The 17,508-nt window shown below is 45.2% G+C and overlaps 1 protein-coding gene across 1 annotated transcript in view; it reads left to right on the top strand.

The window, feature by feature from the left end:
- The window catches only part of GRK3 (G protein-coupled receptor kinase 3), a 116,006-nt gene extending 107,707 nt beyond the window's left edge, over positions 1–8,299 (top strand). The window contains exon 21 of the mRNA XM_067539422.1: positions 600–8,299. Within this exon, the coding sequence (XP_067395523.1) occupies positions 600–761 (162 nt within the window). The 3' untranslated portion in view covers positions 762–8,299. The remainder of the gene's footprint in view (positions 1–599) is intronic.
- Positions 8,300–17,508: the final 9,209 nt, after the last annotated feature.

Raw genomic sequence — 17,508 nt, 5'->3', positions numbered from 1 at the left:
CACTGGTCTCTAAAGCAGATGTTCTGTATACAAATGATAAAACTCAATGGTAAAATTAAATATTTTTCTTCGTTTATTGAATGCTTTTCCGCACATCCCGTTATGCACTGAGAAGACGCACACATTTTAATATAGTCAAGTCTAAACTAAACTCAAAGTATTTGCTGCACTTCACATGTAAATCAGTGGGATGGATACAGCTGTACTAGGTTGACGTATCACATCTGAAAACCTGGATTTCAATGGGACTTAAGTCATAGTGAATTTAGTTTAATAGTAATGGATAAAATTTTCAAAACTGACTGACTAATTTAGGAGCTTACGTAGCCTTGTCTGCATATATAAGCAAACTAGTTGCCAAGTAGCTCAAGGCAGTTAGCACATTCGTAAAGAATAGGGCGCACACACTTTTTCTTTCAAGAAAAGTAACAGCTTTGCCTGGATTTGTTTCAGTGCTGAAAGGTGGTGTGTGACCAACACCTTGAGCCATTCATTTGCCACTGGAAAATAAAGTACATTGTTAAAAATACTAATAGAGAAAATGGCATTGGATGTGCAGTTGACTGTGAAGAACTTAACAACTTCTGTATCCCTTTCAGAGTGACCCAGAGTTTGTTCAGTGGAAAAAAGAGCTGACAGAAACCTTTACTGAGGCACAGAGGCTGCTACGTCGGGCTCCAAAGTTTCTCAATAAATCTCGCTCAACAGTTGTAGAGCTCTCAAAGCCACCACTCAGCCATAGGAATAGTAATGGTCTGTAGAAGAGATGAGAGAACAAAGGTCGCTTAGGGAAAGCTACCCTGTCACCATCTAGGAGGTCCACAGCATCATTATTAGTTAGTTGTACAATCCCTGAAACAGGATGTACTTAGAAGACGAAGAATTGGATGTTTACGGCATGGGATGATGACAGGACTCTACATCTGGAGGTTGTGAAGACTAAAGCAATGACAAGGTGAATTCTCACTAGTAGCAGTAGTGAAAGTTGTCAAATGTAGAGGCTGCTTATCATTCCCATGCATACCACACCCTGGCGGTGTTAAAATGGCCTGTTATCCTAGAACTATCGAAGGAAGGAAGATAATCTTTTCTTTGCAATACCCTTGTTTTGGTATGTACCAAACCTGGAAACTGAAGTGGTTACTGCTCTTTACATTTTTATGTCCTCTTATTGACATATCCCAGACTTTCAAAGGAACTGCAAATTTGCCATGTGGGAAAACAGATAATCCTATGTGTTGCCTTGTTCTTTCCAGTCATCACTTTTGACTTTAATATATCCTTGCTCCGTACTGCTGCTTATCAACAGTGTGACACTTATGCACTTCAAAGTACTGAATTCTAACTGTCCTGTGGTTTGAATGTTGTTGAGACTTCATGGAAATATTGAACTCAGAGTATTCACTTGATTTGTTGTACTCACTAATAGTAGCTACCCCGTTTTCCTTCTTCTGTGTATATACAGTACTATAACTGACACAATAGAATAATCATTGGTGAAGAGGAATTTGATAGCTTCATCTAGTGGTCTGTTGTATAGATTTGACTATTTTAGCACAGTTTTTAAACAGCAGATTCCTTTTGACAGATTTACAGTGAATACAAAGACAGTTCTTTTCCATGCCAGCTCAACCGCACTTTTTAAAAATTAAAAAATTCTTCAAATCCAATGCCTACTAGTGCCCATACTGGATTAAAAGGTATGGGTAACTTGGTATGTATTCTTCTGGATTGCTCTTCAGTGGTTGGACTCATGGACCCTTTTCTGTTTTTTTTTTTTTTTTTTAAAGTAATGTGTTGTCATAGCATAATTATCCCAGACCTTCATCTTAGCCAAGCTCTTAATATTCACATTCACATCGGATGGCAGGGCTTGCAAAAAGAAGTCCTCATTTCCTTTTGTAGAGAATTCAAACATTCATATTGAAAACAATCTGAGAATATTGAGGATGAAAATGACAAAAATAAGCTGCTTATGTGGCAAATTTATGTAAATTCTCCTTATGTTATCATTCATATGTCACATGTAAGGTGATTCTTCATAGAAGTCAAAATATAGTACATAAACTTTGGACAACTCGGAACATTTCAGGACAGTTTTTACCCTGTTATACATCCTGCGAGTCTCACTGAATATAATGGGTTTGCAAGAGGAGAATTTGAGCCTTCATATAATTCTGTATTACATTGTTTATCGTGGGTCACAGTCTGCTGAGTTACATGGGAACAATGTTCATAGACATCCGTGAAGGCAGTGGGGCTTGCACCTGTGTAAATGGGAGCAGAATTTGCACCAGCAACCTCTTTTGTCCATCTCTTCCGACCAGTTCATTTCTAGCTTGTCTGGCTAACAGTCAACCACAGAGTTTCAGAACTGTTTCCTTCACAGCAAAGTATAAAGTTCCAAAAAGCTCAAGAATTCTTTTAAAAAATATTCCTCTATTTATCCTCCACATTCTTGTGCAATTGGAAGTATTAGCTACTAAAATTGGAGGTGGCTTAATAACTCTGAACAGCATGTGCTGTGACAACAATGCAACCCATTTTTCTTATACTTTGGTACAGTGTGAAGTAGAAATTGAATTTTAAAAAATATTTTATGCTTGGCAAGTGGTAATTTTAAAAGGATATTTACACTTTCATTTTCTTGCATTATTTTTTAAAATGAGCACAGAGTTCCAATCTCATCTACTGAAAAGTAATGTTTGAAGTCCAGGTATATTTCTATAAGCAGTAACTGTGGTATTCTCCTAAACGGATGCCACTGCAGAGTGGCAGATTTTTAATATCAACTACTGTACACTGGATATTTTTTAGTTGTTTTCCTAGACTATCAGACATACGCACCTACTCTGATTTGTGTTTTGAATAAAAAGAAAGCTCAATCTATGATAAAACCATTCTAAAATAACCTCACATACTCTCATTGCATTCATATTTTATCAGTTCAAAGTTAATTTTTTCAGTTCCATTTGTTCTCTTTTAATTATTTCCTGTAGCTGAAATTGTCTGTCATCCTTTGGGAACATTTGTGGATCTATGGTTATGATTCTGATATTTTCATAATATTAAATTCTAAAATGCTAGTTTCTGTAGATAAAAGGAAGATATATTTGCAGTTAAAATTTGTTTCTCTAAATCATTGATTTCTGTGAATGAAGGCTATGTAATAACTTGTGGAAGATACGTTTATTTTTAAAATTAAATTACAAATTAGAGTTCGGTTGACACTTGAACGTACTGTAGTTTTGTACATTATCACCTCATTTTTGTAAGCTATTTGAAATTATCTGGATTTTGATTTTTAAAATGGCAGCTAAAATCTACTGTCACTTAATATTCACTGCGTTCCCTTTGATAATTGCTGATAGAAGTCAAATATTAATATAAATGTATTATTATTTATTTACTTCCAGTTTTATTTTGGCCCAGAATATTAACGTGATTGTTGAAGATTTGTAGACGTATAGTGTTTTGCACCATTTCACTGTCTTAGTTCAGCAACTGTGCATTTCTGAAAGAACAGTTATCTTGACAAAGACCATACCCTTCTATTCATGGCAAAGTAGCTTATCACTAATAAATGAAGGTTTTGCTTGGAAAACTCAGAATCAGATGTTCTGTTATAGACAGAGATCTAAAATTTGAGAATTCTGAAGCCAGAGATGTGTTATCATTCCTAACGGATTGTTGCTATTTTAGATATCAAATTCTATAATGTCTTTATGGGATAAACAAAATTATTTTTTCATGAGGATCTTTAAAGACTATAAATACGTTACAGAACTTGTTAAAATGTGAAAATGTAAGGTAAGACTTGGTATTGTCTTTTAGACATCTAAACCCCCTTTGTACGCTCAGCGTGTTATAAAATGTTCAGGGAAGTTAAAAAGTTTTTAAAAAGCTGGTTGCCATCAACAAAACTAAATTAAACATTAAACACATTTTCAGTGTGTTGCTATCTGCAAAACTGTAAATGTGTTTCTAGCGTTAGTGAAGGCTCTTATTTTAAGCATTTGTAAGTAACTTTTTTCGTTTTAGAGCACAGAAATATATTCCAGACAATGTCAGGTCCCCTTTCCTTCCTCACCCCCACTCCTTGGATGTTGCTGGGAATATTTCACAATAATTCTGTATATTAGTTTTTCTGACGTATGATCTGATGAATTTCTAAAGGCCCTAATCCTACAGAGACTTATTTATGTGCAAACATTTAGTCGAGCACGTGAGTAGTGGGATTAAAGTTAAGCATGTGTGTAAGCTTTTGAAGGCTTGGGCCTAAGAGGATTCAGAGTTAGCCTCAGAAGACATGGGGCTCACCCCAGCCATTCTTTGCTTACTACAGTTCCCCTTGTGAAGAAAGACAAAGGCAGTTTGAGTGTGTAAGGAATATGCTAGGCCTTCCTGTTTGTTGTTGTCGATTTGGAACAGCACTTAAGCAGATGTGTAAGTCCCATTGGCTTTTGTGCTTTAACTGATCTGTTGAATTGGGATGCCTTCTTGAGTCAGGACCTAAGTCTGGGATAAGCAAAGCAACATTCGTTTATACCAAAAAGCAGAACCACAACTGTGGAACTCTTCACAGATGGGCCTTTTCCCTTCGGGTGAGAGGTGCAGTGCAGTATTTCAGTGAATACCCTGTAAAATGGCCCAAGGCCTCATGACGTTTAGACTATAAATTAGGAGCAATTTATTTTTCAAATCTATTAAATACTTCAGGGTAAGCTTGCGCAGAATGGTCAGAGAAACATTTATAGTGTTGTTCATTTCTTTACCCAGGTACCTTAATATCATAGTTTAAATGATTCTTCAGAACAGTTTTGTGTTAGCTTCATTTCAGTCTCTCTCTAGTCCAGCTAGATTGAAGGCGGGAATCTAATTGGATACTTTTAATAACACTTCTCTGAGATGAGGTCAGTTACCATTGTACATTGGTGAGTTTATAGAGCATTCCTTTGGGGCTTGCTCCAACACCTGTTGAAGTTGGTGGACATCCGATCTGACTGTCTGGCTTTAAAAACAATGGCCCTGAGTACGTTGGGCACGTTCAGCACATGCATGGACCATATTGTTCTTGTTTGTAGGCCCAGCCGCCACAGTTTGGCTCGTGGAGCGTCACTTAGCTCAGTTAGATTCAAGCTTCCTGTAATTTCAACGACTCCTTCAGAGAAGTGGATGAAATCCCCCACCCCCTCCACCACATTCACTGAAGAAAAATAAAACACAGCAATATCACATTGCCACTGTTCTTATCAGTATAGCTGCTTGCACAGTTCTATACAGAGATTACAGGAAATAGGGTGCATTTGGTGCTAAAAACAAATACATTGGTTAATGTAGGCCCTGATCCTGCAAACTTTTAAGCACATGAGCACTCCTCCTGAAGTGAACCGATCCTGATTCGGCAGCATTCAGGTCAGTGGGAGTTTTGCCATTGACTTAAACGAACATAGACTCAAGCCCTATGTGCATAAAGTTACTCATAGACTTACATTTTTCAGGATTGGGGCCTTAAATATTAATAAATGTTCAGGAAAGATGAAATACCTGGAGCTCTGTGTGTGTTGTGATTTTCCTTGGCTACATTCTTATTTAATATCATTTACTTATACATTGTGTACGTGTGTACAAATCACTTGCTGTACTTTTCCCACACAGCATATATTGATGATAGTTACCTTAATTATGAAATACTCACATTCTAAATACTTAGGGGAATGTGATATTTTGAACTGTGCTAAAGAAAGTAAAGAATTCTAGTTGTGTTGATTATTTTAAGAAATGACCCAATACTAAAACCTGAAAATATTATTTTGAAAAATGTAGTATTTCTTAATTTTTAATATTGTACAAAATGGGAAAAAAGCAAAAATATATATAGAAAATATATATATCTAAATGTCTGCACAAATTGAAATGATTTAATTTTGTGTTTCTAATTGATTTATATTCCATGATGTACATATTATGTGGATTGTCACTGATTGAACATTGGCTGTTTTAATACTATTGTTAAATTGTATTTTTATTTTATTTTAAACTAATCATCACAGACTCAGCTTTATTTTGTTAATGTAAAGGTTGCTAAGCCGTGTAGCTATAAAATCAAGAATTCTATTTTAACAAAAAAAATTTTATATTATTTATTAAATCCATGTTTCTTCAACTTCTGACATTCCATTAAATTCCTGCTCCTATCTGTATAGCTTGTTATTTAAAAAGATGGCAGTTCCTGTCATATAGGATTCAACAGCTTTATTCTGTTTTTCCATAGATAAAGTCAATTAATTTTAGTAACCATCTGTCCAGTTTACTATTTTATTGTACAAATAACAAACACGCCCTTTTTAGCAGTTACCTAGGTCATCTCTTTAATACAATGACTGAATGAATGGAGCATCCTAGAAACATTCTTGCAAATAAAACTCATCGGCTCAATTTGCTGGTATTCACAGCTTTTATTCCTTTTATTCTTGAACATTCCAGTGAGCGAGGTTTTATTCACAAGAATGTTCCTGGAAAGGAGAGTGTTATAAATGCTAGCACAAATAATCACAAGCATATGAACACCGGCAGTGCTGTCTCGGCCATTTTAGAAAGCTCTCTCGTCATGGAAAAGATATGAACAGTTATACATGTTCACACTTGGTTATGAACAGAAAAAGGGACTTCTCCTGTTCATAAAGCTTGTGTCGTGCAATCAGGAAACAGAAATAGTATCATGAAACATTGGTGACCAGTCAGACACTGTGTGGCTAGCAAATGCTCAGAGGGTGAAATGATACTGCTTCACTCCCACTGAAACCTTCCAAATGGCATTTAAAGTGGCACGTGGGTCTTGATGGCCCCTGGTGCACCAGGAGTGCATTTCACCTATAGTGAGAAATTTGCAGCTAACCTAGGCTCACTTCCGTCTTCATAAACTATTGTGACTATTGGCCAATTCTGTAAAAATTCTGATGGGGGTGGATAATTTACCAATAGAAAATAGGGCTAAATTTGTTAAAGAACTCGTTTGCTAAAGGTAATTTACCCACCTCTAAGCATGGCATCTAGACTTTGAGGAATACATTACAGCATAAAAGAATGTTTTTAATCTCCATGTGTTGGGAAACTTCAAGTACACACGCTTTAGTATTCAGTGAAATAACAGCTTGCTTATGGACAGCTGCCCATCAAATGTTCCTTTTATCCACCACCTGAAATAAGCTTCTCATTAGCAAATTACCACCAGTGCTTTACTCAAAGCTGAAAACAGCACAGTGGAAGGGTGGTTTCTCTGCTTCGGTTTGATGGTTTTGTTTTGTTTTCCATTTTCCCAGTCTCAAATTATTTGCCCACATTTAATTGCTGTTGCTATCAAGCAAACCAGAATTTTGAGCAGTCCTGCTCTAAGAGCGTTAGCCATCGAGATTAGGCCACTGTGAAGTGTGCACACCTGGCATTATAAATCTTTTCTATGAAGCATTCACTTAAATGCCCTGAGAGGTCGATGGGACTGATTCCAATTTAGTTCAACCCAAGCATACCAGAGCAGAGCACGTCTTTATAATAGCTAGAGGTTTGGGTTTGATGAAGCCCTGCATTGGAGGGTGTAATACGATTTTCCTGATATGCTTATTATGTCCCTTCTAGTTTATTAGACAGCAGAATGGGGAGATGCATAAAGGGAGTTGGGTCTGTGACTGTAGCTGAGTATAACGGAGGAATAAAGTTTTCCCTCTTGAAATATGTACTTTTTTCTTACTTAACAAATGAGAGAGGCGACTGAGCAGGTGAGATGAACTAGTGCAAATAAAACCAGACTGAAAACAGAATAAAGCTAGAACTTCCTGAGAGAGGAATTTTCTTACATCGTTTTTGTGACTTAATTCAAAAGCAGCAGTAGAGGAGCAGATTTACATTAATAGCAATGAGTGATTAAAAAATTTGAAAGAGAACTTGTTTTCAATGTGTAATTTAATGGTAAGAAAAGCCAGTATCTGTAAATAACTTTAGATATTGTATCTGAGAAACATTATTTGTTTTATGTGTTTTGCTCTTTTCATATTTATTGTGCAGAAGGGGTTTTGTACCTCATCGATATACTACTAGTGCACGTCTGAAGTAGTATCTTCCACAGAGACTGTGTTCACAGGTTACAGTCTGCAGCAATTTATGTGGTGTGCCACCCTTAGTTAATTCTACCATTATTTTTTTTAAAGAATTATTTTGGAACAGCTAAGCTGCTTCTGTGTGTGTTGGTCAACTGCTCTCATGCAAAGAGAATTCCAATTAAAAAAAAAATCACGTGAGCATGCTACTGTGTTTCGTTTCTTTCCAGTTTTTTGTTGTTGTTGTAAATAAGCAAGGTTGTGTGTGGTTTTCGAGATATCTGTACACTGCTCTGTTGGACACACGGACATCACGGCTCAAGATAAGGCAGATTTTAAGATTCTGCTAAAGAGATGTGTTTTGGGCGGAAAGTGTTGGGAAAGGTTACAAAATCATTAAAGGCTTGTGCCTCTGCAATGAGAATGTTTAGAAACCTGAGGTTATGATGTTTCTGCTGTGTTTTCCAAGGAAAGCCGTCTCCTTAGACTTTGTGCATGGTATTTGCCTTGGCCGGATGGAAAGCTCTGCATCCCCTTTTCTACTCTCCCATAAAACTATGCTCTGTGCAGAGAGCATATTAACTCCACCTGTCTGGCAATCACCTAGTCTCCTGCTGCCTATCACATGAGGTATATAAAGCCAGATTCCCCTCTCCTGGATGTGTGGAACCTTGGTTTAGTCTTCTACTACTTTCATCTCAGTATTTCTCAGAGGAAAGAAGTAAAATCTCATGGGTTATAGGCTCATCGCTGAGACTGCAGGTTCCTAGTTCAGAGGGGGATGGTGACTTTTCTTTAACTACTTCCCCCCCTCCTGTCACACTCCCGGGTCCCTTAGTTCTGCCATTCCTTGGGTTGATCCCGACATGCTGTGTTCTTCTCTGGGGAGTGTAGTTAAAGCAGATGCTGCTGACACTGCTGCTTCACAGGGCTAGAAATGTGAGCTGCTGCCAACTCCTTGGCAGTGGGAGCTCTGTGCTCAGGGTATTGCCTCCCTCGCCATGCTGGACCCTTTCTTCAGCGCACTGCCCTTCTCCCAGGCAGGGAGTTTAGGCCCCGAAGTGCCTGGGTCCTTTTTTTCTCTGGATAATTCTCAAGGATTTCCTGAGGTGAAACGGGGGGCTCCAATTTCCCTTCCCCACTACTGGAAGTAACAAGTCCAGAGAGCTCCCACCCACCCCAAGACTCAGTGTCCTCCTGCCCAGCCTGCGTCTCTGCTCACACTGCCATTTTAGGGCAGCACTTCCTTAGCCCTCTTGGGACCCGCTTCCAGGCTCACAAGAGGAACATGCTCCTTCCACAGCTCTCCATCCTCCAGATGTGCTCCACACCGCTTTGATTACAGACCTGGCCTCCTCTCAGTGCTTCTGGTCCTGGTTCTCCCCTACACTAAAGCTCCAGAGACATAAAACAGCCCGAAGGCCTATCTAGTTAGTATTATCTAACATGGCTTACATGGCCACAGAGGCTAGAGGCTAACTAAGTTCATGTTCCCTTGTGCTAGGGGCTGTACAAACTTGTAGTGAGTGCCCTAAATGGCTTCCACTCTCCAGCCATGTGAGGATTCCTCTCTTCTTTGCAGTCATTTAGACAGCAGCCCAAGATGCATCACTTCTGTCTTACCATGGCTGAGTTTATTCCCAGGCCTTAGGCGCCTGCCTGGGTTTTATAGCCTCTGCTCTGCTTTGTTGCAGGGGTGTCTTGGTTGGGCATATGGCTCACAGACAAAGGTTATGGACGTGCACAGAGGATTTCACCAGGAACAAGTCTTCAGTTTCGGTTCAGACACCAAGTGGTGACTCAGCTGATTGCACAGAAAGGTAATGGGTGAAGCTGATGAAGTTTCTCTGATCTGTTCAGGTGGTGGAGGCCTCCGGAGAGTTAGACAGAGACACATTCCGCCTTTGCCTCTGAAAATCCTTTACCCCAAAATATCACTGGGAAAGGCCACAGAGTAACAAAATGGTGGGAAATGCTAATGGTCTTCGAGAGCCTGGTTCCTGCAGCACAACTCCCTCCTGTGCCTGACCTTGAACCCGAACACTGGTGCATGCTACAGCGAGTGAGAGCTGGGTGGCAGGCCGGTGACAATCTGACCACGTGGAAACTGAGGTATGATCCCAAACGTGGAGAGACGAGGCAAACACGTGAACACTGCCAGGTGCACTGCCCCCATCGACATCCTGGGCTCCCGAGGACCTGTGTCGGCTAAGTGAGAACACCAGGACCAGCCTGTGGTTTTGGAGCCACAAGCTATGACGACGACCTAGTGTGGACGCAGCTCTTACCCCACTTCCGCAGGCAGGTGTGCAGAGGAAGGCAGTCGGCTCAGAAGAGGGAGCTGGAGCAGCAGGGGCTTTTTAAATGACAGGCCCCAGCTGAGGTGTAAAAAAAGAAGAAAGGAATGGGGGGCTCCAGACTCAGCCGGAGGGGTATGGGCTTGTATCCGAGAAAGGAAGGCTCGTCTCTACTCCAGACAGGGAGGGGCAGGAATGCCTCTGGCTGCTGACGCAGGGTCCCTGCTCCCCCATGAGACAGGCCATTCACTATGTCTCATGCAGCTTATTCAACTCCTTCCCCAGTAAGAAAAATTCCTTGTTCAGGCAGCACGGTCGCTGAGGGGCAGCGCTGTCTCCTGCGCTCATTGGCTGCATCCCAAGAGCCACGAGTTCTTTCCAGCTGACACCATCTGTCAAAAGGCAGCAAGTGACGGATCTGTCAGCAGCTGCTTTCCTGGGCGAAGCAGTGCCGGTGTAGGGGGGGGACAGCAAAGCAAGGGAGATTCAGGAGAGCCCGACAGGCTTTGCTGCCCCCCTGGCCTGAGACGGTGCTTTAAACTGGGCAGTTGTTTCAGCAGAATCTTCACCGAGGAGGCTCTGTCACCCCTGAGCCACCAGAGCCGTTACTCTACCATGCGCCGTGCGGCTACCGGGGCCAGGGCACGTTTCCTACTTTTGCCAACGATGCTCCTGCTACGATAGAAGGGCCCAGTGTAGTTTTCGGTGATGCTGTGTCACCCCCGCAGCCAAGGGGTTATTTTATTCATTCATTCATTCCATGTAGCTAGTGAGCCCGTCACAAACTGCAGGCAAGCTTCCCGGGACAGCTACAATAGGGCCCCATGCGGGGTGCTGTCTCCTGCCCACCCTCAGCTAGTCATCAAAGGCAGTTACACTGAAGGGGAAACATTTTGGTTTCAGGGGAGTTTTTGGGAGGGGAAAAATCAAAATGAAAACACCTGACATTTTGAACTGAAATTTGTATTTTGCTCCTCAAAAAACCAAAATGCAAATGGCAATTTGAAATGAAACGAGACCCCCCAGAAGAGCCTATTGGAAAAATGGAAACTTCCACACCAAACTGTTGCTTTTTGAAATTTTCTTTGAAATCAAATTGCATTTTTCAAACAGTCCTAGAGTCGTTGTGCATTTGATGGCCTGTCAATTTCACTGTTCCCTCAGTGTAGTCAACCAGCTTGTTTCCTCTGTTTCATCTGTGGCCCTCTTATATAGGGGACACGGAGACGTTTTAGTGAATAGGAAAATGTGATTATAAACCCACAACATTTGGCAGGGTGAGTCTGTTACAGGAATAGCACCTAAAAATACTTACAGAGCATGTTTCGAAGTTCATTAGATTTCAGTTTCCTAGTGTCCCTTTTAGTACAGCAGTTTCTGTCATGAAATCGCATCTACAGAAACTTTGGTGATCGCCAGAGGCAGACGTCCTGATCCAACTCTCCAAACCAGGGTTATAACTGGCACCTTCCTCAATCTCTCTGCAGTGGCTTTTTTGTTGTTGTTGTTTTGGCCACTGATCGTGCTCCTGTAATATTCCCATTTGCCATCAGGTGTTACAATTTAGTGTAGTTTCACTGTATTTTAGGATAAAGTTGCTTAGTCTTTTTATCTGTCAACCAAGAAAGCAATACACAGAGCCATCTAGTGGGAAGGAGATTTACGGGAGCCGATTACTCCAATAAATCTACTTCCCCCAAGGAATGAAACACAGTGACTCAGCTCAATCCGAGGCGTGGTCTACACTTACCCTGCTGATTCGGCGGCAAGTTACGCAAAGTACGCAAAGAACTTGTGTAACACCCGTCGACTTCTGTGCTTCTCTTCTGCGCGCCGTCTTCGCTGCGCTGCACCATCGGGAACCGCGTTCCCGTCGACGCAGCGCTGCGCCACTTGTAGGGGTGGTTTAACAGCGTCGACTTCCTGATCGACTGAGCAGGTCTTCACTGACCGGTCAGTTGATCCAGAAAAGTTGATCTGATGGTGGCGACTTTGCCGCCGTCAATGTAGACATAGGCCTAGTGATGTTTGTTTCTTCCAAAAAAAAATGGAGCTTTTTGTTCTGCTTGTAAGCCCAAAAATAGAATAGATAAATGTGCAAACAGATCTCTAACCCAGCGACCAATCAGAACTGGTGAACAGAACTAGTAGTTACCGATTTGGACGTGGGAGAGCTGGGTTCTGTTCCCGCCTCCACTGCTGACTTGCTTGGTGACTCTCAGCATCTCGCTGTGCCGCTGACACCGCTCTTTGTCTGCCTTCTCTATGCAGAGTGTAAGCACCTGGGCAGCGAGCGTCTCTCCCGACAGACCAGGATGCATTGGTTCATGGTGAAAATGCTGGCACAGAAACAGAAAATCAGACTCGGTATTTTGTTCCTTTTAGTAGTGTTCCAGGTCCAGGACGAGCGAGACCATGTCAGAGGGTGATGCTGGCCTTTTAAGAGGGAAGAGGCCAGTGTACCTGGGACTGGGCAGTTGAGCTCCCCACCTAGCTAGGCTTCGGAGAGGGCATCTGGGCCCTGGCAGAGAGGAGACCTGGAAGCTCAGAGAGGGTTGAACAGAGGAAGGGAGGCTGAGCGAGACAGGAAGCAGCAAGGAAGAGCTGGCAAGAGATGCTGGGGCGAGAGAACTGGGGTCCCAGCAGAGGGAGCGGAGGCCGGAGAGGAGCGTTGGTGACAGCTGACCAAAGCTGGGGATTCCCTGGGCAGGAGCCCCTAGACGAAGGGTGGATCCAGCATGGTTGGAGGAGGCCAAGTGCAGAATCAAGAGTGTTGCTGCAGGAGGGTAGTTCCCCTGAGCAGGGGCAGGACTTGCAGGCCTGGAGAGTAGAACCTGTGGGGAGCCTAGAGTGAGGACCTGCAGGCAGGCCTGCAGAATGAGGCTCTGCATCAGGGCAAAAGGAAGTGGGGACCCCGTGCTGCTATTGGCTGTTGGGTGGGTCACCTGGAAGAGTTGGCCTTGACACGGGGATGGGGAAACCTGTTGCATCTTTGTATGTTCACAGTGGATTTGTCAAGGATGGTTGTACTGCCAGGGTTGCGGGGGAACTACTGCACTGGTGTGCATGAATAAATCACACCCGGGGGGGGGGGGGGGACTTTGTAATGGACGCTGACAGACTGTTTCTTTCATGGGCAAACAAAAGGGGAAACTGAGGCAGGCACCCCTGTCATGCCCTAGCCTGCTGCTGGAGGGTGCCCCCCAGGCCAGGGTCACGCTGTCACAGATGCCTAGACAAACACATGATCAACAGTTCCTGTGGAGGCTGGTGCACCGGGATTCTTTGGCAAGGCATCAGTTTGTCGCACTCAGTTGCAGCACTATGGTCTATTCTTTGCTCCTGAGAGCCATATTCCCCCATCTGGCTAACTGCCTGCGTGTGCGTTGCGGAAACGCTGAGGCCTGGTTGTCCGCTTGACTTCTGCCTAGCGTTTTTAAATTCTACATTGGCTCCATTCACCCACCTAAGCTCACAGTAGCACCTTTCCCTCCCGCCGCTTCTCACAGGCTGCCCAGCTACTGGATCTCCCCCAGCCGTGGTCGCAAACCTTTTCTGCCTGAAAAACATGTCCCCAATCACCCGTGAAGGGCATCCTGCCTGCACCGCAACGCTGACTCCGAGGACTCATTTGCCAAGTCAATGAACCAGCACACACCGTGGTGCAGGAACGGCTACGATGAACCTAAATTCCCACTTCTCCTGCTGATCGACTTCAGAGTGGCACGAAGAGCGTGCTCCAGACCTCTGCAATCTGCCTTCCGTGGCAAACGGCCGGCTTCACCCTAGTGGGGCTCGCGCTTTTGCCTCTTGTAGTGGGCCAGGGAGTCACCAGTTACCCCGTCTCCCCAGGGAGAGGGGTAAGGACCCAGGCCTGCCTGCTCCTCCGGGTCCCAGCCCAGGGACCCTATGAGTAGCAGCTATGTGCTGCTGGCACCGTGTTCACAGCTGCCGTCTTTTTCCCCTGGACTAAGTTTCCCCCCTCGGTCCTTCTGGCCTCTCAGGCCCTGCTTCCTTGCTGCCTGGGCTGGGCTTCCTTACCCAGGCCCCTATGCCTGGGGGAGTAACTCAGTCCTGTCGGGGACAGGTTTCCCCCCTCCTGGGCTCGGTACCTCTCTCAGGACCCCTCCGCTCTTCCATGCACCACGGTACTCCGGTCCACAGCACACCTATTCCTCCAGCTCCTGCCCTGTCTGTCTGGAGCAGAGGGTTTTTAATCAAGCACCTGGCTGGGCCTTAATTGGCCTCAGCTGCTCCTAATTGCCCCCTAATGACTCTTAGCTAGCAGGCAGGGAACAGAGCCCTGAGCATTCTGGGGCTTACGTACCTCCCTTCGCGCGCACTCCTACTGCCCTCTGCCCTCGCTATATCACACTTCCAACCAGTCATTTCGAGTGGGACTGGGAGGTATTTTTAATAAGTGTTTGTGAGACACTTCGTGTACCTGTCAGCAGGGAACTGAAGTCTAATAGTCCTGTTTTCCTTCCTTGCTCACGGCTCCCTTGACACCTCTGACTCCAGCATTCTGGAAACGAAGCCAGCACTGGTGCCTTGGAAAACCAGGGAGAGCGAGATGGATAGTTTGGTAACTCTTGATGGACAATTTTGATAGCGGCTCTCTGAATCCGGAAGTCAAAGATCCCAGGCCTGCTGGTTGTTCTCCCATGTAGCTTTCAAACTAATAATCTGGGACTTCACTGGCTGGGCTGTGAGATCCCAGTCGGTTAAACTCAGCGTGGTGTGCTTTAAAATGTCCGTGTCCCTTAGTCCGTTCTCTCTGGTTGGGATGAGAGTGCTACAGAAAAGCAACATCTGACTCTCTTGTTGTGTAGATGGTAAATAAAGGCGTGTGTCATGCTCAGCAAGTGACTTCCTGAGCCCAGCGCTTAGCAGGCCTCCCACCCACCACCGGGGCATCCAGTAAAATGAATCCAAATTAATGTAAAGTGTGAATTTGAGGTGGATTAGTGACACTGCATTAAATCTCGGTGTGGACGCCGTTGTTCAGGATTGTGGCCCTAATTTGATTTATTTTAATTCACTTCAGAATTATGCCATGTTAGAGAAACACCTCTGGGAAGCTGACGTCAGCACAGAATTCAGACTGCTGTATTTCACAGCTCGGGGCCAGGGATAACTTTTTCACTCTGTCCTACAATGAGTAGGTCCAAACTTCTTTGGTACGTCAAGCTGGCACTGCAGTTGACATGATTTTTTCCCCCATTGCAGCGAGATGGAGCTGTGCTATTTTAAGTGTTGCACACAAGTCATCGGCCCATCTCAGACTGTGATCTCATTGGCTCTCACGCACCAAGCATGGCAGGCATGATCAGGACGACTTGTATGGAGGGGAAACCGAGGGAGCTGCAGGAAACAGTGCTGGTCATGAAGTACGTAGCTGCCTTTGACTCAGTTTGGAACCATCCGTCAACCGGAGCGTGGGGACCCTTTGGCATTAGAGCTGATGTTTTAATTAGATGAAACTACGCTCTTGGCCAGATGGAATCATCAATGATCCCAGACACGCTTTTACAAGGAGAGAGAGAGAAACTTGCGGTTTTGTTTCTAATCTAATGTAGGTCATTTATATTGTGACTCTGAACTCCCCCGGCAGGTTCAGCTGAGTACGGGCTGTTCTTCGTTCCCCAGTTTTGAACTCTGCGCTGTTAAACCAGTTCTGAATCCCAGCGCTGCGCTGCCTGCAGTTCAGAGGCTGATTAAGTGATTTGTGTGCATTTGTGGTAGGTCATTTCATAGCCAAAAGATGCTCTCACAGCACGTGCTTTCCCTGCCTTGCTTTTCGATTTTTATTTGTTTTAGAGACATGGTCATTTCCCCCGAATTCCTCGGGGGCAGGCATTTTCTGAACCCAACACCCTCTGCCCTCACTGCCGGCAGTGTGCGGTAGCTGTGCTGGAGTGAATGGTGTGGCGCGCTGTGGATAGACGGGAGTCGCCAGGCAGCGGAATAAGGAACTTTCAGACTGGGCTGTATCAGCACAAAGCTCGCTGCAGTCAGTCAGTGCTGCTGCCTTCAGAGAGCCTGTGCCACAGCCCCGTCAGTGGTGGCGTGAGAGGCTCTGCCGACATGAGTGGCTGTAACAGCTGGACCGTCGCCTGGGGGCTTGGCTGGGGTTACTGGAGCGCTGCTGAAGGCGGCAGGCTGTAGGCAGGGTTGCAGAGCTCCCTGCGGGGTGCAGGAGAAGGAATGCACCAGAGGAGCCGTACACCCAGCGGGTTTAAGCGAGGTTCTTCCGGCAGCTCGAGCGAGGTTGGCAGGGCCGTTTGGCAGGAGGCTGGTGCAGAGCTCAGGGCCTGCAATGCTGCTCTCCGCGCCGGGCAGCCAAGGGAGCTGTAGCCGGACCGGGAGCATCTCTGGGGGCTGGGGGGTGGGCAGATAAGGACAGCGCTAACTGAAGCCGTTGGGACTGGGGCATCTTTCTGGGTTCTGTGCTGCGTGGCAGGGCCGTGATTCACCATCCTCAAGGTGCGGAAACCGGCTGCCGGGATGGTTCTGCCGCTGCGCGTTATTAACAACAGGGCTGCTCTGACTCCCCAGAGCAAAGGCAGTGGTGGTCCAAGGGCCTCCCAGCGGGCAGCACCTTCCAAGTGCCAGCCGCTGGCTGGGCGGCCTGGGCCTGTGCGTGGGTGGCTGGAGCTGCCCACGCCTGCTGAGCCCGCCGCCGGGACTTGTCCCTTCGGCATGTGTTAAACCAAAGAACATTCTCCAGCCACTGACGGAAAATTCCTTCCCTTGACGTCAGGCCTTCTTCGATCCCCCCAACATCTCCGTGGTTTCCCCTGGCCTGTGCGCACGCACGCGGGTAGCTCGGTGGAGATGAAGGGTGGGCACATGCTGCAAGAGAGTGGGTGGAGTGGCGGGGAGGGCGGTAGCCGTGCAGAGTTCCCCAGAGCCCTGCTGCGTGCCGTCCCGCGCGGCTGGGGCCTCGGAGCTGCCAGGCCCCTCACTCAGACCTGGAGCTGGGCTTTATTTTTAGCAATGACATGTGTCAACTCAGCTGCTGCTATCGCAGGGGGCGGGGGCAGAGGAGGGGCCGTGGGGGGGGGGGGTGCCTTCTCTCCGCTGCTCTCTTGCTCTCTTTGCTTTTTCTGCTTGGT

This window comes from Emydura macquarii, unplaced genomic scaffold (assembly GCF_026122565.2).
Source record: "Emydura macquarii macquarii isolate MOO-44397 ecotype Brisbane River unplaced genomic scaffold, CSIRO-AGI_Emac_v2 contig_554, whole genome shotgun sequence".
Lineage (NCBI taxonomy): Eukaryota > Metazoa > Chordata > Testudines > Chelidae > Emydura > Emydura macquarii.
The sequence above is the reverse complement of the archived record's forward strand: the minus strand, read 5'-3'. Positions and strand labels throughout refer to the sequence as shown.